We start from the raw sequence: 22631 nt of genomic DNA on the forward strand, positions 1-22631 counted from the left end.
TATATATATATATATATATATATATATATATATATATATATATATATATATATATATATATATATATATATATATATATGGGACTCGGTGAAAGGAGAATTAGATGTTACACCTGATTATTTATGCTAGGTAATTTTTTATCGTAAAATTTGATTAAATAACATCTTATTAAGCACACATATACATGTGCGTGTGATTATTTGTAAATCTACGGTCGAAATTCATTCAGTATAAATAATCTAGTGCACCATCCGATGGAATTATGGGTGAATTAAGTTTTTGTTTAGGGGTGAATTAAATTATTCCGAAATGCAGATTAAAAGAAAAAAAAAATCATTTATTCTGAAGTCCCTTGTCCAGCTGTTGTCGTATCTAAAGTTGCAAAAGATGATTTGGTCTGTCCTAATATTTATATAATATTATTCTATTCTCGTGAATGGATATTGATGAATATATTGACAAAATGAGTTAATTAAATGTGGTGCACGTCGTTGTATGATGTTAACGTATCGAATGGATCCAACTAAGATAACAAAGAAATTAGTGCACATATTTTGATTTTCTTTTTTTTTTTTGTCGCATATTATAGAAAATACATTTCTTGATTTAGGTGGTGAAATAGAATAAAATATAGGAAAATATAGCCGCACAGAGGAAAGGTGTAGTGCAGACAGAAAAAATCATCCAAAGAAATAAAATTTTAATCGAAAAACCCACTGGCAATAATACCCTTTGGAATTTGGAAATTTATAGATTCACCCAAGAATTTTTGTTTGTCCCAAAATGATTTTTTTGAAAATTTTAATTTAGTCCCTGACATTTTTAATAAAGCCCTCCCTCGCGTTGAAACCGAAAAACACATAGTAATAATAAGGGAAATTTACACTTTTCATTCTTCAGGTTTGCACTAATTTCACATTTGGTCCTCATGTTCACAAAAAACACATTTAGTCCCTCATGTTTCAATAATTTAACATTTTTGGTCATTTCCGTCATTTTACCATTAACATGTAGTGATGGGCACACGCCTGATTCCGTTACTAATAACGGAAAATTGATGGAAGTGACTGAAATGGTTGAATTTTTGAAACATGAGGGACCAAATTAAACGTGTTTTTTGTAAACATAAGGGACTAAATGTGAAATTAGTACAAACTTGAGGGATGAAAAGTGTATTTTTCCCGTAATAATATTCTTAAGTCTGCAACTAGCCACCTTTTCCTTAGCCCTCCTCCATAGCCACGGCCAGATCACACACCATTTTAAATGTGCATTTTGAGGCAGCGAGCTCCACCACCTATATATATATGCCCCATCTTGTTTTCCCTCTTTACTCAATCGCCGCAACCCCCACATTTTCTCTTTTCCTCGATTGCCGGCGCCGCCACAGTATCACTTCCGACGAGCAGTCGCACAAACAGCGAGTGAATGACACGGACGAGAGCGAGAGGTTGTTTGCCTTTGACTACCGATTACAGGGAAGTTTTTGCCACTTATTTTTTTTCCAAGGGGTTTTTTTGACCTTTACCAATTACAAATGTTTTTTTTTTTTTTACTCATTAAACAAAGGGAAAATTTCACATCACCCCCTAGAAATTTCTAATTTTTTCACTTTACCCCCTAAAAAATTTAAAAATTGAATGCCCCCTTCAAAATGTTATTCTTGTTGCACATTTCCCCCATACCAAAATTTCGATGGATTATTCATTGGCATTTGAGTATTTTTGTTGCACATTGCCCTTTTATATATTATATTTGTTGCGCGTTACCCCTTAAAAACACTATCTTTTTGCACATGACCCCTTTAAAATGTTATTTTTGTTGCACAATGCCAACCAAAAAATGGCTTATGGGGCAAAGTGCAACCAAAATAATATTTTAAAGGGGGATTGTCCAGTTTTTGAATTTTTAGGGGGGAAATGCAAAAATGAAAAATTTGTAGAGGTGAATTGCATTTTGTCCTAAAACAAATAAAATGCAAGTAAATATAAGATTAATTATTTCATCAATTAAACATAGTAGTAGTGTTTGGCAACTGCAACAAGAGGAACAAGCTTGTGCATGACAACCCCAGGGCCTTCACTCATGTCCAAATCCTCCACGTCATCAGGCAACGCCCAATCAAATTCCCGCACAAGATTCGCCAACAAGAAACCGTTAGTAGCCATTGCAAACGAAATTCCAGGGCAGCCCCTTCGTCCGGCGCCAAACGGTATCAGCTCAAAATCCAGGCCCTGATAATCCACCCTGGAATCCAAAAACCTGTCGGGATCAAACTTCTCCGGTTCGTTCCAGCTGGCAGGGTCCCTGCCAATGGCCCAACCATTAGTCATCACCAATGTTCCGGCTGAAATATCGTACCCCATAACTTTTACGTCTTTTCTCGCTACCCGAGGTACTAGCAATGGGATTGGTGCGTGGAGGCGGAGAGTTTCTTTTATTACGGCTTTCAGGTAGTGCATTTTTTCCAGGTCGTCCTCGGTTATTATGCCGTTTTTGTCTTTAACTGCTTGTCGTACTTCGTGTTGCAATTTTTTCATGATTGTAGGGTTTCGTAAGAGTTCGGTCATTTCCCACTCTAGAAGTGTCGATGTGGTGTCGGTTCCAGCTGCAAATACATCCTGTCGAAGAATACACATGACAAGAAAATAATGTATGTTGGAATATGTGATTAGAGGGATAATTAAATTACATTTTCAGTTACTATACTTAGCACCTAAAATGATTTCAGTTTTCGAACAATTTTTGACCATGATGATGAACATGCCACTTTTTTACACTTTTGTCAGGCCGTCAACTTTCTTGGTTACAATGGATGAAATTGTCACGTGAGGTGCACACCTTGAATTTGAACTTTTGAAAAAAAATTAGGAATCAAGTGAAATGGGGGCAAAATAGGAAATATGTAAGATGGGTGTTGAAATGGGTGACACGTGCAAAATACGCAAGTTTTTCTGTCAAATTTAACGCCACAAGTAGACAGCCAACAAAAACTGTAAAAGACGTGTTGAGTGTCAACAGTAAGGACTAAAATGTGATCTCAATTGTATAAGGATGAAAATCGAATAAATGATATAGCATAAGGACCAAATATTGTAATTATCCTGGCACCACGTGATAATTCTGCCCATTTTAATCAAGAAGTTGATAGCATGACAAAAAATGTTGGGCGGGGGTTGGCCAAATTTGTTTGAGAAGTGAAATCCATTAAGATGCTGGACGGTTTACTTGATGCCACACTCGGTAAAATATATCGACTGATTAAATAATTGTCTGTTTGTACGTAATCACACACACTCATGTGTATATGTGTTTAGTGGATAGTTATTTAACCAGATCAATAGTTAAAAATCATCTTATTTATATGACCCGGTGCAGCATCTCAATAACCAGTGTAGGACTAAAAATGTAATTATTATCCCGAGATTATAAGTTACTTAAGTACACTAATCCCATAAAAACTACCCCCAAATTATATTGAATTGCTAAAAAACTCTTCGTATTTTAATATTAGCAAAAATGCCCATATGGTGTATTTATTTTAGCAGACAACCTCCTAAATTGTGAGTTTTAGGTGGTAGTTTTCTAAAATAAGATGCATCACGAGGATTTTGCTAATATTTACACACGGAAAGATTTTTTAGCAATTAGACGGAATAACAGAGGTGTTGAATGTAATAGATTCTAAAACCAAATGTACTTACAAGAATTATTCCTTTGATACTGTCCCTGTCAATCGCTACTCCGGTGGAATTATTCTGATAAATGTGAAGCAAAATATCAAGAAAATTATCTCCATGTAATGTCTTTGGATTTTCCATGCGCTCACGTATCACTCCCTCGAAGAATTCATCAAATTCTCTAGCAACCTTACCAACTCTCGCATCGAAACCGTTGACTCGATTAATCCACGAAAGCATCGGAACAAAATCTCCGATACTAATAGTCCCCAAAAGCTCCAACAATTCCTTCAACAGTAAAATAAATTTCTTGCCATTTTCCACTGCACTATACTTTTTTCCAAAAGCTGATCTACAAACCACATCATTGGTAAACTGAGTAAGCATCTCACTCAAATCCATCGAACCGGTGGAATATTCTCTTTCGATCCTTTTCATCAAAAGGGCTGTTTCTTTTTCCCTGATGTAATGAAAAGATTGAACCCTTTTGTTACTAAGTAGTTGAAGAACACATATACTCTTCAACTGCCTCCAGTACTCGCCGTACGGAGCGATGGATACATCTTTACAGTTGTAGAGTAGCCGCTTACCGACACTTGAGTCGGGCCGATCGGAAAAGACGAGATCGTGGGTTTTCATTATCTCTCGGGCTGCATCTGCAGATGAAACAATGAGAGTAGGTTTACTTCCGAAGTGGAGAAGCATGATTGGTCCGTATTTTTTGGCTAAGGATTGGAGATTGCGGTGAGGCAATGAGCCGAGTTGGTGGAGATTTCCGATTATCGGTAGCTTCGGTGGCGATGGAGGTACATTCTTGTTGTTGCCATAAGATTTTTTGTACAACCATTTTGTGATGTAAGAGATCAAGAATAAAGATATGAGAGCTTGGATTATTAATGTGAAGGGATGGAATTGCATTGTTTCTTGAATTTTTTTGTAGTTAATTTGTTTTTCTTTGAAATTTTGGTGGAGGTTTGTGTGGAAGTTTTTTGGATCAAAGATTTCATGTCCATAAGTATACAACTTAATCCCACTTTACACCCTTAAAATAGAGTTTTTTGACACATTTTACCCTCAGAAAAAAAAGGCAATAGCATTTTGCACCCTCAAAACATAACCAATCGTACACAATGAGACGTATTGATGAGTGAAAAAAATACCACTAAACATTTTAAATTACCTTCATTAGTTTTAAAAGTTCATTCGGTGTTCATTATGCATGATTTATTCTGTTTTAATGGTGTAAAGTGCTATTAGTTTTTTTCGAGGGGTGTAGAGCGTCACAATGCTATATTTTAAGAGTGCAAACTGGGATTAAGCCAGAAGTACATAGGGATATATAAATAAGTAAAAATAGTGGCAAAGACACCCTTATGTGATGGTTACCAGCTCACTTCTCTTCAGATTTTATTTGCATTATACAATACAAATATTATTTTTAATCACTCATTCCAGATGTAAGAAAAATATTACTTATTTTTTTAGAAATACTGAATGTTTAGCATGTTATATTATAAAATTAATTTATTGATTGAGATATATAGGAAAACGAAAGGACGAAAGTATAGGAGAAATTGTCCAGACAGGTAGATAAAGAGGTACATATATCATGGCAATCGTGTCTGCAATAAATAATAGTATGACAACTACTTGATTCAATTAAAAAAATGAAAAAAGAGTTGAATCCGTGATTTATGCCACATTTTTTAATATTAATGTTTCGAAAGCTGGACCGGACATTTCAAATATTATATAAACTATAATCCAAAATAATATATTTTGTAATTTCAAAAAAAAGTTATTTTGAATTTTATTTTTTTTGTCAATTGAGCAGTAAAAAGACGTCATTTTAGCTCTCTTGTTTGTTTAGTTTTTTTTGTTAAAAGGGCATCATGTTGGACAAAAAAATCTGATATTCAGTTGTGTTACAGTTCAAACGCCCGGTCTGGTCCGAATCTGAAAACACTGGTCAGTCAATATATCTAGCTTAATACATGAATCATAATTAATAACTTATTATATGAATCAATTCAAAGGGGGTAAATAACACTTAACCCCTGTAGTTACAAGCTTTTGTAGATGAATTACTTGTGCTCGTAATAGGGGTGGTAAACGAGCCGAGCCGGCTCGCGAACGACGAGGGCTCGACAAAGGCTCGAACTCGAGCTCGGATTTTTCGAGCTCGAGCTCGAGCTCAAATTTAGTTGTTCGACAGCTCGCGAGCCGGCTCGCGAGCTGCCTTCCTTTTTTTTTAATTATATATATATATATATATATATATATATATATATATATATATATATATATATATATATATATATATATATATATATATATATATATATATATATATTATTCTTATTATTATTATTATTATTAACTAAATATAAATAGTCTATAATAATAAATATTTCTAGTATTTAAATAGAAACAAATCTATATTACTTAAATAATTCATAATAATATAAAATATTATTATAATAATAATAATAATAATAATAATAGAAAAATTAAAAAAATATATATAACTAGAGTTCATTATTTATTTAATAATTTTTTTTATTTTCCTATAAATAATTTTTAATAAAAAATTAAATGATTTTAATAAAAAAAATTAAATAATAAAAAAATTAAAAATTAAAGGAGCTCGAGCTCGAGCCAAAAAAAAATTGGCTCGATGAGCTCGAGCTGGCCAAAAGAGCCGAGCTAGCTCGGCTCGAGCTCGGCTCGTTCCCACCCCTAGCTCGTAATATCAACACATAACCCTTTGTGGTTTAGGGGTAGATTCTGTTAGTTTTTTTGTCAAACTCAACTGCATGTGTCAAACTCAAAGTATGTTTTTTTTTTTTTGCAGATGACACCCTTGTGCTCGTGATAGCAGCACATAACTCTCTTGTGGTTTAGGGGTAGCTTCCGTTAATTTTTCCGTCAAACTCAACCGCATTAGTCAAACTTCAAAGTATCTTTTTTTTTTTTGCAAATGACCCCCTTCTGCTTACATTTTCTCTTTCATTCTTGTAGAGACCCCTATCCTCTGTGCTTACATTTTTTCCTTTTATTTGCACATGACCCCCTTGAAATTTGAATAAACATGTTAAGTTTGACGGAAAAATTAACGAAAACTACCCCCTAAACCACAAGGGAGTTATGTGCTGATATCACGAGCACAAGGGTGACATCTGCAAAAACTTGTAACTACTGGGGGTTTAAGTAATATTTACCCATTCAAAAAACACATTCATGTATTATTCTTCCAAATCCATGAATCTAACTCATTAATCCAACAAGGATAAATCTTGAAAGCATTATAAATGTTTCCCATTTTGCAATTTATTCAATTTCTTTGTGCACAAACTTTTAATTATTACAATCTCCATCACATCTAGAAATCAGAACAAGGAGTTGCAACAGCCAAGAGAGGATTCTTCCTATGAGTGGTAACACCAGCTTGTTCAGTCATGTCCAAACCCTCACATGTTGTCCCCTTAGGCAACTCCCACTCAAACTTCTGCACAACATTCGCAAGCATAAGTTCGATCCCCGCCATAGCAAACGTAACCCCCGGACACCCCCTTCTCCCAGCACCGAACGGAATCAGCTCAAAATCGAGACCCTTAAAGTCAACCGAAGAAGTCAAGAATCTCTCCGGCATAAACTTCTCCGGTTCATTCCAAGACTCGGAATCCCTCCCAATTGCCCACGTGTTGGTTATGATCATTGTTCCGATTGAAATATCGTAGCCCATTAGTTTTACGTCTTCCCGTGCTACGCGGGCTAAAAACGGGATTGGTGGATGGAGGCGTAGCGTTTCTTTCACAACGGCTTTCAAATAGTGCATTTTGCTCAAGTCGTTTTCGGTTATGACGTTTTTGCCCCTCGTGATTTCTCTTACCTCGTTTTGCAAGGTCTTGAGGGCTATAGGGTGTCTCAGGAGTTCGGACATCGTCCATTCTAGAGTTGCGGATGTTGTATCGGTTCCCCCGGCAATTATATCCTGGATTTATTAGATATATTAGTACTTAGAACAATGTTAAAAAAAAAAATACAATTATGTGAGTATATTAGGAGAACCTCAAAAAACACATATGTTTGGGTAAAGAAAATAATTTTCCACAAAATATAACAATTTAAAGTTTCAACACCATTTTCCTTAGGAATCAAATATGCTAGAAATTTTAAATTTCTTTGTTTTCATTTGCTTTTGCATTTTTCATTTTCCTCATTTCAAAATTCAAGTACTCGTAACCTTCATTAATATTCTTTAAAGTATTTCAAGGTTGGGATATCAATTACTTCCATGAATCAAAAAAATCTTTTAGGAATACATAAATCTCTATGTTTGTTCCGGTTTATGAGATGCTACACATGGTGTATTTCACTAGGTGATTTTGAACCGTAGATCTATGTAAATAACTACCGAGTGAATACACATATACATGAATGTACGTGTTATTATGTGTAAATTAAAGGTTCAAGATCACTCAGTGTATTTCATCAGGTGTAGTATCGTCTATTTAACTGTTTGGTCCCATGTGTGTGTGCGCGCGCGTGTGTGTATGAGAGAGAGAGAGAGAGAGATCTGACCAGAATAATAGCTTTGATACCATCTCTATCAACAGAAACATCACTCTTATCATCCTTGTAAAGATTCATCAAAATGTCGACAAAATTCTCCCTGCAGCTTTCATCCCGACTTATTTGTAACCCTTCATTATTCATATGTTCTTGAATCACCATTTCCAAGAATCCATCAACTTCTCTCGCAACCCTATCAACTTCCCTATCGAAACCGTTCACATAATTAATCCACGAAAGCCACGGTATAAATTCTCCGATACTCATACTCCCCATAAGCTCCAAAACCTTCCTCAAAAGCATCAGAAACCTCTTCACACCTTCCCCTTCACTATACTTCCTCCCGAAAACCGCTCTGCAAATCACATCGTTCGTCACCGACACGAACAACTCGCTCAGATTCACAAGCTCTAAATTCTTCGACGATTTATTAATCTTTTCCATCAAAATAGCAGTTTCTTCCTCCCTGATGAAACCAAAAGACTGAACTCTTTTGCTGTTTAAAAGCTGGAGAACACAAATGCTTTTCAGTTTCCTCCAGTACTCACCGTACGGTGCGACCGATATATCTTTGAGGTCGTAGAAAAGGCGCCTGGTTGTTCTCGTGTGTGGCTTATCGGCGAAGATCAGGTCATTCGTTTTCATGATTTCTTTCGCTGCATTAGCTGATTGGACTATAATCGCGGGCGTATTGCCGAAGTGGATAAGCATTATAGGCCCGTGTTTCGCGCCTAACGATTGGAATGATCGGTGAGCCAACGTGCTGAGTTGATGGAGGTTGCCTAGTACTGGCAGCTTTGGTGGTGACGGAGGGAGTTTTTTGTTGCTAATTAGCGACGGATTTTTGTACAGCCGTTTTGCGACGAAATAGAGTGAGAGTAAACCGAGTAGCGAAAGCACAAAGGGGTGGAACCGAAACCCGTCGAGAATTTGTTGCTGATTGAAACTCAACATTGTTGTGTTGTGTCTTGGTCTGAAAAAAGAAAAAGTTGTTGATTAAAATGTTTCGAGAAAATTAAGGAGTTGATGTTTGTATAATTTTTGGTTAAGTCAACTTGGAATAAGTTGGTTCGAGGGAGATATTAAATTAATGGGTAATTAAGATTATATTACAGGGGCATTGGCGCATTGCATTTTCTTTCATGACAGGGTGTAAACAACTAAGTACAGAGCAGTAGTGCTGCTAGCAACATTATTTTAAATAAAAATTACCTCCCACGTGGTTTGATCTTCGTGCAAATGACCACCTCTTTTGTACTTTCAATATATAGCACATGACCCCCTCTATATTTTAATATAATCAATTTTACTTGGAATATCATAAGTAGGTTATGTGCTTATATGAATATATGGAGGTTATATATGCCTCAAACTACAGGGATTCATGTGCTTATATTGAAAGTACAAGGGGGTCATGTACACAAAGCTTAAACTGCAGGTGGTGAACTGCAATTAACCTATATTTAAATGAAAAAAGGGCATTGGGGAGAGGTTTTCATGTTTAAAGGGGTTAATAGTATTTTGCCCGTGAACTTTGATGCGTTTTGCACATTACTCCCTGGACTAAAAAAAATTAGACGATGCCATCCAAACTCTATTATTTGTAGCACCACCACGGTTTTGTAGAACCTACACCTGGTGAAATACACCATGTAGTTTTACACCATTGATCTACACACACGCATGTGTATGTGTGCTTAGTTGATAGTTATTTTAGTAGACCTACTGTTTAAAATCACATGGTGTACTTGACCAGGGGTAGGATCTCATAAACCCACCACCACACCTTCTTCTGATCCGCCTCAACCCCAAACAAGACTTTTCGACAATGGACATTGTTAGCCTGGGTTTGACATCAATTGTTCACGTGGTGGAGGCCCGGATATGGGCGGCCCACAATCGAATGCCGTGGGCGCTTGTGTGTGTTGAATGCACTATAAGGCTAGGGTTTGCGCCTTTCCTAACACCAATTGGTTTTAGGACAACTGGTAGCGCCTGAGGTCCTACAAGTGGTATCAGAGCAAAGGTCACGAGTTCCCTGAGGTCCTACAAGTGGTATCAGAGCAAAGGTCACGAGTTCCCTGAGGTCCTACAGACACAATACATTCTAAAGTTTATATTTTGAACACATTCAATCTACTCATTTTAGTGGCATGGCGAAAAAACTGAAATTGGACCTAAAATTACGTTATATTAACACTATTTTCTCTCGATTTGTTCCTCCAAATCTACTGGATCTTTTACCAAAATATGGACGGTTGGACGATCTTCTCACAATTGAGGTCGCCCCATGCGCGGCGGCAGAGGTGTGCGTCGGTGCGTGGCGAGATCGAGTGTGCGGCGGTGGGTGGTGAGATCGGTGCGGCGGTAACGGTCATCAGGCCCGGCCCTAGGCTATAGGCAACTTAGGCCTTTGCCTAGGGGCCTCCAATTTGTAAGTATTATAATTAGGGCCACAAAAAATATGTTTACTATAATTAGGGCCCCAAATACAAAATAAAATTTATATTTTTTTATTTACATAAAAAAATATTAACACATATGGCCTGAATTTTGTATAAATATAATATAATAATAACTAATTTTAATACTTGTATTTAAACTAAAATAATAATATCCAAAATATTAAAATTCTTATTAAAAAGATAATGTAAAGGGCCCTAAATTTATGTTTTTGCCTAGGGCCCCATATGGCCTCAAGCCGGCCCTGACGGTCATCCTTGGAATTACAGAGGTGAGAAAGCACTAATGTAGATAAAAGACGAAACAAAAAAAAATAAAAAAAAGGCTTGGGACGTTCCTGACATTTCAGAAGCTAAAAGGGACACAGTGCGTTACAGACACAGTTTGCTCCCACGGGTCTCGATGCCTTGACTTTTGTTATAGAGAGGAACATTTACATGGGTGATTATTAGAAAATTCTACAAAAACAAAGGAACCTTATATATTGTGTAATTATTGTGTATTTGTTTTCATCTACTACAATATATGCATAAAGAAAATGTCATCATTGTGTAGTTCTCATCTACTACAACATAAAAAATAATGCACATGTTTCGACAGGATGCGATTTGATTCGCTCAAGTATGATGATGAAATATGTCCGTGTATATAATATAGGTGCTCTCTGTCCAACCTATATATATATATATATATATCCCTATATATATCCCTCTTTGAAATAAATTCATACTTATATTTTTTTACTTTCTCTCTAATTACAAAATTTTATTTCCGCTATTTTCTTTCCACTACACCAACACCTAATCTCGTTTTTCCCTTTATTTTAAAACTAACTTTCGTTTTTTATAATTAATTTGTTATTTTTTTCGTTTTTGTAACCATTTTCTCCACTGTCAGGTATACTAATCGACTACAGCATGTTCAATTAACGAAGTGACTATTAAAATTGTGGTTGAATAATGAAATTGTGACAACTAAAAGTAGCAAAAGCAACCGTAACACCGTCAATAAAACCCAACACGACTCAACAAAAGAATCCAAACGATAACCAACCGAAACATTCATGAAGTCTAGATATATTATCCAAGGAAGTAAATTTGCAAGATAAGATATTTCCCATTTGGTATTTTATTATATTTCCTTGTGCAGAAATTAAACTGTTATTACAATCTCCATGACAACTAGAAATAAAAAGGAGTTGCAACAGCCAAAAGAGGGTTCTTCCTATGAGTAGTAAAACCAGGTTGTTCTGTCATGTCCAAATTCTCACATGTCGTCCCCTTCGGCAACTCCCACTCGAACTTCTTCACAACATTCGCAAGCACAAGTTCAACCCCTACCATAGCAAACGCGATACCAGGACACCCCCTTCTCCCAGCTCCGAAAGGAATCAACTCAAAATCGAGCCCCTTAAAGTCAACCGAAGAAGTCAAGAATCTCTCGGGCATAAACTTCTCCGGTTCATTCCAAGAATCGGAATCTCTCCCGATTGCCCATGTGTTAGTTAGGACCATTGTCCCGACGGAAATATCGTAGCCCATTACTTTAATGTTTTCCCGTGCCACGCGGGCCAATAAGGGGACGGGAGGATGGAGGCGTAGCGTTTCTTTCACAACGGCTTTCAAATAGTGCATTTTCACCAAGTCGTTTTCGGTTATGACGTTTTTGCCCCTCGTGATTTCTCTTACTTCGTTTTGCAAGGTCTTTAGGGCTATAGGGTGTCTTAGGAGTTCGGACATTGTCCATTCTAGAGTTGCGGCTGATGTATCGGTTCCTCCGGCGATTATATCCTGCGTTTATTGCATTATATATTTTAATTACTAAAACAATGCTAAAAACTACAGTAAGAGGTTTGGTTTGGATCAAAAGTAATGCCAAATAAAAAGAGGGCAAATTACCAAAACCCCCCTGAGGTAAGGCTGAATAACGAAAATCCCCCCCTTGTTTGCGTAATTACGAAAATCCCCCTTGACTAACGGTTGACCAATTTTTTTTAACAGAAAACGTGAAAAGTCTATTATACCCTTCTGTTAAATATGTAAAAAATAAAAGAAAAAAAACAAATTACGAAAACCCCCCTGAGGTAAGGCGTAATTACGAAAATCCCCCTCAATGGAATATTATGATTTATTTGTATTTAATATATACTTTTTACATTTCGTTTGTTTAAAATTGAAATATAATTAAACAAATATTAAAAATTATTAAAAATATTTTTACCGTAAAATAAGAAATACGAGAATATTTCAAAAATATGTAAACTCGTTTTGATTGAATAAAAAAATATAAAATATATAAAAAAAAATACAAAACAAGTAAAAAAAATTATGTTACAAGATATGTTTAATTATTTTATATATTCTTTTTGTATATTTTTAATAATTATAAAATGAAGAAATACGTTATAGTTTTAAAATTAAAATAACTACGTTTTTTAAGTATTATAAGCCCCCCTACGGTGTTACTTTTGACGAAAAAATATAATAAAACATTGACAATTACCATAATATTAAAAAAACTATTAAAAATATTTGTAGCATAAAATAAGAAATACGAGAGTATTTCAAAAATACGTAACCTCGATTTTATTGAATAAAAAAATATATAAAAAAATTAAAAAAGAAATAAAAACTTTTAATGTTATCTTTAATTATTTTATATACATTTTATCTTTTTAATAATTATAAAATGAAGAAATACATTATAGTTTTAAAATTAAAATAACTACATTTTTTAAATACATTACAATTTACCCCCTAAGTAATTAATATGCTTACAATTACCCCTCAAGGGCAAGAATGTCATTTTCGGAGGAATATTCCATGGAATCAAAAAGATTCCGTCAGAAGTAACACCGTAGGGGGAATTTGTAAGATGACAACATACCTCAGGGGGATTTTCGTAATTACGCAAACAAGGGGGGGATTTTCGTTATTCAGCCTTACCTCAGGGGGGTTTTGGTAATTTGCCCATAAAAAGATGAAATGATCCGGGTGAAACCTCTGTAGCACGGAAACTTCAACTTTTTAACGTTTCCGCGTTTCGGAAACGTTTCATGTCGGAAAGTTGAAGACACCTACTGAACACCTTATCGGCCATTTTACAATTTTTTTAAAATTTAGAAACATGTTTGAATGGCAAATTTTCAAATATTTTTGTATTTTCCCTAATTATTTTCATGATTTAGTGATCAACTGCAAATTTATAGTTAATTGTAAAATTTATTTTTAATATATTTGTATGAAAATACAGAAAAATAATATATATATATATATATATATATAACAAAAACTTACATATAATATAGCATATTTATAAATGTACCCTTATACTTTTAATATTTACACATTTCCCCCAAGTTCCCGTATTCCCGTTGGCAGGATTTGTCGTTTCACCGTGTTTATCCATTTCCCCGTATCACCGTTTGATTATGAGATTGAGAGAGAGAGAGAGAGAGAGAGAGAGAGAGAGAGAGAGAGAGAGAGAGAGAGAGAGAGAGAGAGAGAGAGATCTGACCAGAATAATAGCTTTGATACCATCTCTATCAACAGAAACACCACTCTTATCATCCTTGTAAAGATTCAGCAAAATGTCGACAAAGTTCTCCCGGCTTTCATCCCGACTTATTCGCACGCCTTCATTAATCATGTGTTCTTGAACCACCATCTCCAAGAAACCGTCAACTTCTCGAGCAGCCTTATCAACCCTCCTATCGAAACCGTTAACATAATTAATCCACGAAAGCCACGGTACAAATTCTCCGATACTCACACTCCCCATATATTCGACAACTTTCCTCAGAAGCATCAGAAACCTCTTCCCGCCTTCCCCTTCACCGTACTTCCTCCCGAAAACCGCTCTGCAAATCACATCGTTCGTCACCGACACAAACAACTCGCTCAAATTCACAAGCTCTAAATTCTTGGACAATTTATTAATCTTTTCCATCAAAAGAGAAGTTTCTTCCTCCCTGATGAAACCGAAAGACTGAACTCTCTTGCTGCTTAAAAGCTGGAGAACACAAATGCTTTTCAGTTTCCTCCAGTACTCACCGTACGGTGCGACCGATATATCTCTGAGGTCGTAGAAAAACCGCCTTGCGGTTCTCGTGTGTGGCTTATCGGCAAAGACTATGTCGTTTGTTTTCATGATTTCTTTCACTGCGTCGGCTGATTGGACGATGATCACGGGCTTGTTGCCGAAGTGGAGAAGCATTAAAGGCCCGTGTTTTGCGCCTAACGATTGGAATGATCGGTGAGTCAACGTGCTGAGTTGATGGAGGTTGCCTAGTACTGTTAGCTTTGGTGGTGATGGAGGGAGTTTTTTGGTGCTAATTAGCGACGGATTTATGTACAGCCGTTTTGCGACGAAACTGAGTGAGAGTAAACCGAGTAGCGAAAGCAGAAAGGGGTGGAACCGAAACCCGTCGAGAATTTGTTGGTGATTGAAACTCAACATTGTTTTGTTGTCTATTGATCTGAAAAAGGAGTTCTTGGATCAATATTACTTTGTTTCGAGAAAATTAAGGTGTTGATGTTTGCATCCTTTTTTGGTTAAGTTAAGTCAACTGGTTCTTAATAATTGGTTCAAGGGAGTAATTATTAATTAATTAATTAGTTAATTGGGATTATGAGCATTTAATTTTATATTACTCCCCCTTCCCTCAATAGTTGTCACTTTTGGTAGTTGCAAACATATTAAGAAACTCAATAAATATGCATAGATAGTAGCAAAAAGTATAGTAAATCACTAAAATGCACATGCCATTAATTGATTTTTAAATAATTACTATATTTCAATTAATTATAAGTGAGGAAGGGCAAAATTGAAAGATTGTAATTAATTATTCATTGGAATAGTAAAATGACAAATAATTTGAAATATGAAAAAATGGCAAAAGTGACAAATATTAAGGGAAGGAGGGAGTATATTATGCTGACAGGGTGTAGACAACTAACTAGTGTTGCTAAACAGAGTGAACTGCCAAAAAAAATAAAACACGTGCAATGTCGAAAGACCAAAAAAACCTCGGAAAAAATTAAGTGCCAAAAACCTCCTCGGTGTAATCAGTTCAAACAAGCACACTCGACCCTTTTTATTTTTATTTAGGGTAAATTACACCCACACCCCTGAGGTATGCTTAAATAACTTTAAGGTCCCTGTGGTATCGATAATTACACTTACCCCCCTGAAACGTAGTTAGAAACTCTAATGGGATAATGCATTTGATACATTATTCCGATATGATTCTAATGGACTATTAATTTTAACTAGTGGTAAAGATAACATAGAGTTATGGGGAGTTATAGGGTGACATGGCTCCCCCAATATTTCTTAAATCACCCATAACTCTTTATTGTCTCCACCACTTCCTAAAACCAATAGTCCGTTAGAACGCTATCGTAATAACGTATCCAATGCATTATCTCATTAGAGTTTATAACTACGTTTCAAGGGGGCCAGTGTAATTATCGATACCACAGGGACCTTACATTTATTTAAGCATACCTCAGGGGTGTGGGTGTAATTTACCCTTTTATTTATTGACTGCTAGCGAAGAGACGAAAAAAAACCTCCAAAAAATTGAAGGACAAAATGCACTTCGCCCCCTCGAAATTTCTAGTTTTCGCACTTTGCCCCCTAAAAATTCAAAAATGAGACTTCCCCCCTTCGAAATTTCGTTATAGTTGCACTTTGCCCCAAATGTGACTTTTCGGCGAATTTTTCACCGGTTTTCTCATGTCTCCGTCAATTTAAAGGGCATTTTCGTCTTTTCAAGGTTTCCACCCAAATATTATTTATCGCTGAAAAAAAACCCAACTCATTAGACAACGCATTACCTTATTTTAGAACAAAAAAAAAATTAAGGGTATTTTCTCTCAAACACAATTACGGTGATGGTCACCAAATCGTAAGAATCTTTAGTTTCTTCTTCGATTACCAGCTATTATGGTAATTCTTTCCCATAGATTTAAAAAGTATGAATTGGAAATGGAGAGAAGGAACACATAAAGATAACAGAGGTAATGCACAAAAACATTGATTTTCCATGATTTTCCTCATCTAACAAAATGAAAAGAAGGTCGAAATTCAAACACCCATAAATCGTAGCTCCAACAACTGAATTTTACACACAAAGAATGAAACGCCCAAAAAATCTTACCCTTTTTAAAAAGCTTTTGCCTTTGAAGAGAAAAATGAAGCCCTAATTTTGGAGCTCAATTGTGTAGTCGTGGATATAAAGAATCAGCATATTGGGGATTTGGGTGCAAAATTAGGTATATACCCTGAAAAGACGAAAATACCCTTTAAATTGACGGAGACATGAGAAAACCGGTGAAAAATCCGCCGGAAAGTCACATTTAGGGCAAACTGCAACTATAACGAAATTTCGAAGGGGGGAAGTCTATTTTTTTAATTTCTAAGGGGCAAAGTGCGAAAACTAGAAAAAACCCAATGGATCAATACCCTTTTAGTTAGAAATTCCAAAAATTATAAATTCACCCCAGAATTTTTGTTTCAAAATTTTCAATTCAGTCCCTGCATTTTTAATAAAGCCCTCTCTCCCAGAAACCCAAAAACACATAGTAACATTCTTCAACTAGCCACCATTTTCGTAGCCCTCCTCCATAGCCACCGCCAGCTCACGCACCATTTCATGTCTGCGTTTTGAGGTAACGAGCTCCATCACCTCTGCCCCACCTTGTTTTCCTCTTTTTCTCAATCGCATGACCCTCGTATTTTCAATATAAGCACGTGATCCTTCTATAATTTGAACTTTGTGCACATAACCCCTCGTACTTTTAATATAAGCACATAACCCCCTATGGTATTTCACTTGGTAAATAATCATGGTCATTAGTAAAACATTTTTTTTAGATACAAGAGAGTTATGTGCTTTATTAAGATATAAGGGAGTGGTGTGCACAAAGTTCAAATCATATGGGCAAAGTGATATTTACCCTTATTTAAATGAAAAAAAAAAAAGTAACATGCTTGATTTAAACTCACGTTGGATAATGTGCATTAACCAGTAAGTAATTACCGGTTTTTTGTTAGGTTTATTACAATTAGTACCTTATTTTTGTTGGTCAAATTCCACATCAACCCTATAAATTTCTAATTTTCGCATTTTTCCCTCTCAATTTTTTTAAAAGTGAATGTTCCCTTTTAAAATATTATTCTTGTTGCACATCGTCCCGATAGCAAAATTCCGATGGATTATTCATCAGAATTGAGTATATTTTGTTGCACATTGCCCCTTTAAATGTTATTTTTATTGCATGTTGCCCCTTAAAAATACTATTTTTTTGCATGTTGCTCCTTTGAAATGTTATTTTTGTTGCACAATACCTTTCAAAAATTGGCTTATGGGGCAAAGTGCAACCAAAATAATATTTCGAAGGGGGAATATCCAATATTTTTTAAATTTTTAGGAGAGAGAATGCGAAAATGAGAAATTTATAGGGGCGAAATGCATTTTCTCCTTATTTTTATTGGCCGAAAATCTCCTATGATTCATATCTTTTAGCATATAACCCCTAAATAGGGGTACTAATTGCTAAACAAATAATTAAGAGGGTGTTTGGCTAAGCTTATTTTAAACAGCTGATTAGCTCTCACGTCTGATAAGATGTTTTAAGAGCTGATAAGGTGTTACATCTTATTTTTGGATTAATTTTTAGAGTGTTTGGATAATGAGCTTATTTCCTGTTTTTACTCATTATAAGATCTTAAATAAAAAGGTGGGGTAGATGTACTTATTTAAAAAGATCTTATTTGCTCTCCAACAGCTTATTTTAATAAAACAATTAAGATCTTTTTTGTAAAATATTACCAAACACTTTGGAAGAGCTTATAAGCTCTAAAACATCTTATAAGCTCATTTTAACATCTTATAAGCTTAGCCAAACACCATCTAAATCATTAGGGCAATTTTTGCTAATAAAATAAAATAGTGTAGTTTATACTGGGTAGATTTCAACCGTATATCTGCACATAATCATACACACCAATACATATGTTATTTAATTAGATCTACACTTGAGATCCAGCATTTGTAATATATATATATATATATATATATATATATATATATATATATATATATTATAACCACTCATGATTCATTAACACACACACACAAAAAAAAAACATTCTTATTAGATCATGGCAATAATAATTAATTTAACATAATATAAGATTTATCATAAGGTTGAAGAATTTTAGAACGATGGGGTGGCGACTACAAACAGCGGAAACTTCTTACGGACAGTCAATCCGGCGGCTTCAGCCACGTCCGAATCATTCTTTCTTGCCCCGCCATCGTTATCGGGCAGATCGAAGTTGAATCTGTGCACCAATTTCGCTAACGCAAGCTCATTAACAACCATTGCAAATGTAATACCCGGGCAGCCCCTCCTGCCCGCACCAAACGGGATGTACTCAAAATGCTGACCCTTGAAATCCACGTCCGTGTTCATAAATCTGTCGGGATTGAATTCCTCCGGATTTTCCCACATTGTCGGGTCTCTTGCAATTGACCATGCATTTACGAGAACATGCGTTCCGGCAGCAACGTCGTACCCCATTACTTTTGTGTCTTTAATCGATTCTCGTGGGGCCAATAATGGAACGGGTGTGTGTAGCCTTAGGCTCTCTTTTATTACGGCTTTGAGGTAGTGCATTTTGTCCAAGTCATCCTCTGTTACGAACTCTTTGTTTTCTCCGGCCACTTTTCTCACTTCGTTCTGCAGTTTCGACATCGTGTTTGGATATCGTAAAAGCTCGGTCATCGCCCACTCTAGCACGGTATACGTTGTGTCCGTTCCAGCAACAAATATGTCCTGTAACAACAACAACGGCAAATTGCATGTCACCCCTTATAAATTTCTGATTTTCGCACTTTACCCCCTCTAAATTTAAGAAAAACTAATGTTCCCCTTCAAAATGTTATTCTTGTTACACATTGCCCCGATAGCAAAGTTTTGATGGATTATACAGTGGAATTGAGTGTTTTTGTTGCACGTTGGCCCTTTACATGTTATTTTTGTTGCACATTGCCCCTTAAAAATTATTATTTTTCTGCACGTTGCCTCTTTAGAATGTTATTTTTGTTGCACGATGCCCACTGAAAATTAGCTTTAGGGACAAAGTGCAACCAAAACAATATTCCAAAAGGGGGTTATCCCTGTTTTGAATTTTTCAAGACCAGCACCTACTTAATGCACGGGGATTTTATGTTGTTTATCCGAAATTATCGAGAAAAATGTGAGGGGTACTCCAAGAATATTATAGATTGTTTTTGCTAATACGAATAATACGCAGAGTTTTTTTAGGAATTCGATCAATGTATCAAAGATGCAATAAACGCGATAAACTCGTATTAGTAGACTTACAAGGATTATAGCTTTGACGGCATCGTCGTCAATGTGGTCTTTGCCGTTTTCTCTTTGAGTTTCGAGCAATATGTCCACAAAATCCGCACTCATATTCTCTCCTTTCTTCAATCCATGTTCCTCGACTACACTCTCCAAGAATCGATCCAACCGTTTCGCCAATTTATCCACTTTAGCATCTAATCCGCCATTAATCAGCCAACCCAACCAATTAGGTATACTAATATAATCCGCTACGCAAAAAGTTCCCAACAATATCGAACTCTCGTGCGACATCGTCTTAAACTCTTGATCATCGTTGTCTTCACCGCCACTGTATTTTCTGCCCAACACAACCCTACACAATACATCATTCATGAGCAAGATGAAAATATCGCTCAAGTTTATTACAACGCGATTATCATCATCGTTATTATTATTATTACATCCCGGTAATAATAATAATTTCGCGATGTTATCGACCATGAGCGAGGTTTCTTCTTCCCTTACGCGGCGAAAAGAATGAACCCTCTTCGTGCTAAGTAGCTGGAGCACGCATATGCTCTTCATCTTCCTCCAGTACTCTCCGTACCGAGAGAACGCCACGTCCCTCGATCCGTACATTAACTTGTCGGGAATTGTTAGCTTCGGCCTGTTCGAGAAGATAAGGTCCTGGTTCTTCATTATCTCACGCGCTGCTTCGGCTGAGGTGGCAACGAGAACCGGTACGCGGCCGAAGTGGAGGAGCATGAGTGGGCCGTGTTTTTGGGAGAGGGATTGGAGTGATCTGTGGGGGAGTGGGCCTAGTTGGTGGAGGTTTCCGATCACCGGAATCTTTCGTGGTGACGGCGGTAGCCTTTTTCCGGCGTGGTTACGGCGGAGATGTTGCCATTTGTAGAGGAAGATGAGGAACGAAGCTAAGGGGAAATACAGAATCAAGAAATGTGTAAAGGAAACCATTTTTTTTTTTAATTCTCTTTTTTTGATTTAAGTAGAAAGCATGAAACTAGAGCAATGGATGTGATGTATGTTTGAAAATATATAGATAGGGATGTTATTTAGAAATTGAATATAAAGGAATTTCATCCAACTACTAGATTCTTTGACAAGTAGATAAAATCAAAAAACTGATGACACGTGGAGCTGTCCATCGTTCAATGTGAAGTGAGCTTGAATTGACTGAAACTCATATATCATCGGGTCCAATTATTATAGGCTCAAATTTATATACTATTGGACCTCATTACTATAGACTCAAATCCGGCTCGTGTGCTTTTTTTGTTTGAGTTTCGAGTTTATATCGGACTTATATCGACAATTACGTTTATACTTTACAATTTCGAAAAAAAAGGGAAAAAAAAAAGTCCTTCACAACCGAAGAGAAAAATTTAGAATATTTATGAAGAGTAAAATAAGATAAAAACTATAGTCGCATAGTAAAATGAAAACTATAGCTTCTTCCTTAAAACAAATGAAGTTTAACGTTGTCAATGTTTAATCCTTAAGTAATTCATATGACCAAAATGCATAGATTCCAAAATGAAGAAACATAAAACAAATAGAATTAAACAAGGTGTACTTCTAAGTCTTTTCTAGATGTTGAGCCTAAAATAATAAATATATTATTTATTTAATCATTAAATTAATCTTATTCGGTTTGAGCCACAGTAGGCACCAACTCGGCCTATTAATGAAACAGGTTTAATAAAATAGCAGCTCGCCTCAAATAAAATCAGACCGGGCAATCGTGTTTCGGTTAGGTTCTGCTCAATTGCCGGTCCTAATGACATGCGTGTACGATTCTAGTAAATATATATGAAATGAACTTTTTTGGCAACAATCCGAATCTAAGCAAGTCCGAAAAGAAATTCCAACCCCAATTTTCACAAGTTGGGAAGAATGAAAGCGAGTAGTGTCCATTGAGTATTAAACTAGTCTTCACCCGTGCGTCGCACAAGTTGACATAATTAAATTGGAGAGACGTATAGAGATAATCTGGACCCCAAATTATTGATCATCAATTCATAAGCAATTTGATTTCATGCTATTGCTTTGGTTTCTTTTCCTTTTCTCTTTTTTTTTTTTCTAAGTTCTTGATTATGGGGTCAAACTAGGGGTGTAAATGAGTTGGACCAGCTCGTGACTCTGGTGAGCCAGCTCGACAAAAGCTCGAATTCGAACTCAAAAATAAATACTCGAAGAGCTTGCGCTCGAGCTCAAACTCACCAAAAGACTCAAGCTTGACTCGTTTACACCCCTAGGCTAGGAATTAAACTGATGGTCTCATATCTAATAAGGCACAAATTAGAAGGCCCAATCCCGATACTATAAGTGAACTTGTTATACTTTATATCAATAATGTATAAGTGTAATTTTTTTTTTTCTAGAGTGATTCCCTGCATCAGTACACATTTAACTATTTGTATTTTACATGTTAGAGAATATTATATTATAGAACTCTTGTAATATTAGAATTCTAGTATTATAAGAGTTCTATAATATAATATTCTCTAACATTACATACTGGTGAGAAGAA

The 22631-nt window shown here is 35.8% G+C and overlaps 4 protein-coding genes across 4 annotated transcripts; all 4 read right to left on the bottom strand.

Annotated features, from left to right (window-relative positions):
• Positions 1-1976: 1976 nt before the first annotated feature.
• LOC105975117 (cytochrome P450 71A8) lies at positions 1977-4696 on the bottom strand. The gene is made up of 2 exons (XM_013000290.2): positions 3705-4696; positions 1977-2621 (listed from the first exon to the last, which is right to left on the bottom strand). Exons 1-2 carry the CDS (start codon positions 4596-4598, stop codon positions 2010-2012), a joined length of 1506 nt encoding a protein of 501 aa, XP_012855744.2. The 5' UTR covers positions 4599-4696; the 3' UTR covers positions 1977-2009.
• Positions 4697-6896: 2200 nt separating this feature from the next.
• Positions 6897-9368, bottom strand: LOC105974966 (cytochrome P450 71A8). The gene is made up of 2 exons (XM_013000129.2): positions 8265-9368; positions 6897-7674 (listed from the first exon to the last, which is right to left on the bottom strand). Exons 1-2 carry the CDS (start codon positions 9207-9209, stop codon positions 7063-7065), a joined length of 1557 nt encoding a protein of 518 aa, XP_012855583.2. The 5' UTR covers positions 9210-9368; the 3' UTR covers positions 6897-7062.
• A 2469-nt stretch (positions 9369-11837) lies between these two features.
• Positions 11838-15275, bottom strand: LOC105974918 (cytochrome P450 71A8). Its single transcript, XM_013000076.2, has 2 exons — positions 14235-15275; positions 11838-12508 (listed from the first exon to the last, which is right to left on the bottom strand). Exons 1-2 carry the CDS (start codon positions 15174-15176, stop codon positions 11900-11902), a joined length of 1551 nt encoding a protein of 516 aa, XP_012855530.2. The 5' UTR covers positions 15177-15275; the 3' UTR covers positions 11838-11899.
• A 3587-nt stretch (positions 15276-18862) lies between these two features.
• Positions 18863-21168, bottom strand: LOC105975071 (cytochrome P450 71A6). Its single transcript, XM_013000243.2, has 2 exons — positions 20117-21168; positions 18863-19564 (listed from the first exon to the last, which is right to left on the bottom strand). Exons 1-2 carry the CDS (start codon positions 21053-21055, stop codon positions 18944-18946), a joined length of 1560 nt encoding a protein of 519 aa, XP_012855697.2. The 5' UTR covers positions 21056-21168; the 3' UTR covers positions 18863-18943.
• Between the last annotated feature and the right edge of the window lie 1463 nt (positions 21169-22631).

The sequence above is a fragment of the Erythranthe guttata genome, chromosome 9, assembly GCF_056151865.1.
Source record: "Erythranthe guttata isolate IM_541 chromosome 9, IM_541, whole genome shotgun sequence".
NCBI lineage: Eukaryota > Viridiplantae > Streptophyta > Magnoliopsida > Lamiales > Phrymaceae > Erythranthe > Erythranthe guttata.

Coding starts and splice junctions, on each gene's coding strand:
- LOC105975117 (XM_013000290.2), bottom strand. CDS start 4,598: ATGCAATTCCATCCCTTCACATTAATAATCCAAGCTCTCATATCTTTA. Junction 2,622..3,704: donor GTATCAAAGGAATAATTCTT/GTAAGTACATTT, acceptor ATTCTTCGACAG/GATGTATTTGCAGCTGGAAC.
- LOC105974966 (XM_013000129.2), bottom strand. CDS start 9,209: ATGTTGAGTTTCAATCAGCAACAAATTCTCGACGGGTTTCGGTTCCAC. Junction 7,675..8,264: donor GTATCAAAGCTATTATTCTG/GTCAGATCTCTC, acceptor TAATAAATCCAG/GATATAATTGCCGGGGGAAC.
- LOC105974918 (XM_013000076.2), bottom strand. CDS start 15,176: ATGTTGAGTTTCAATCACCAACAAATTCTCGACGGGTTTCGGTTCCAC. Junction 12,509..14,234: donor GTATCAAAGCTATTATTCTG/GTCAGATCTCTC, acceptor CAATAAACGCAG/GATATAATCGCCGGAGGAAC.
- LOC105975071 (XM_013000243.2), bottom strand. CDS start 21,055: ATGGTTTCCTTTACACATTTCTTGATTCTGTATTTCCCCTTAGCTTCG. Junction 19,565..20,116: donor CCGTCAAAGCTATAATCCTT/GTAAGTCTACTA, acceptor TTGTTGTTACAG/GACATATTTGTTGCTGGAAC.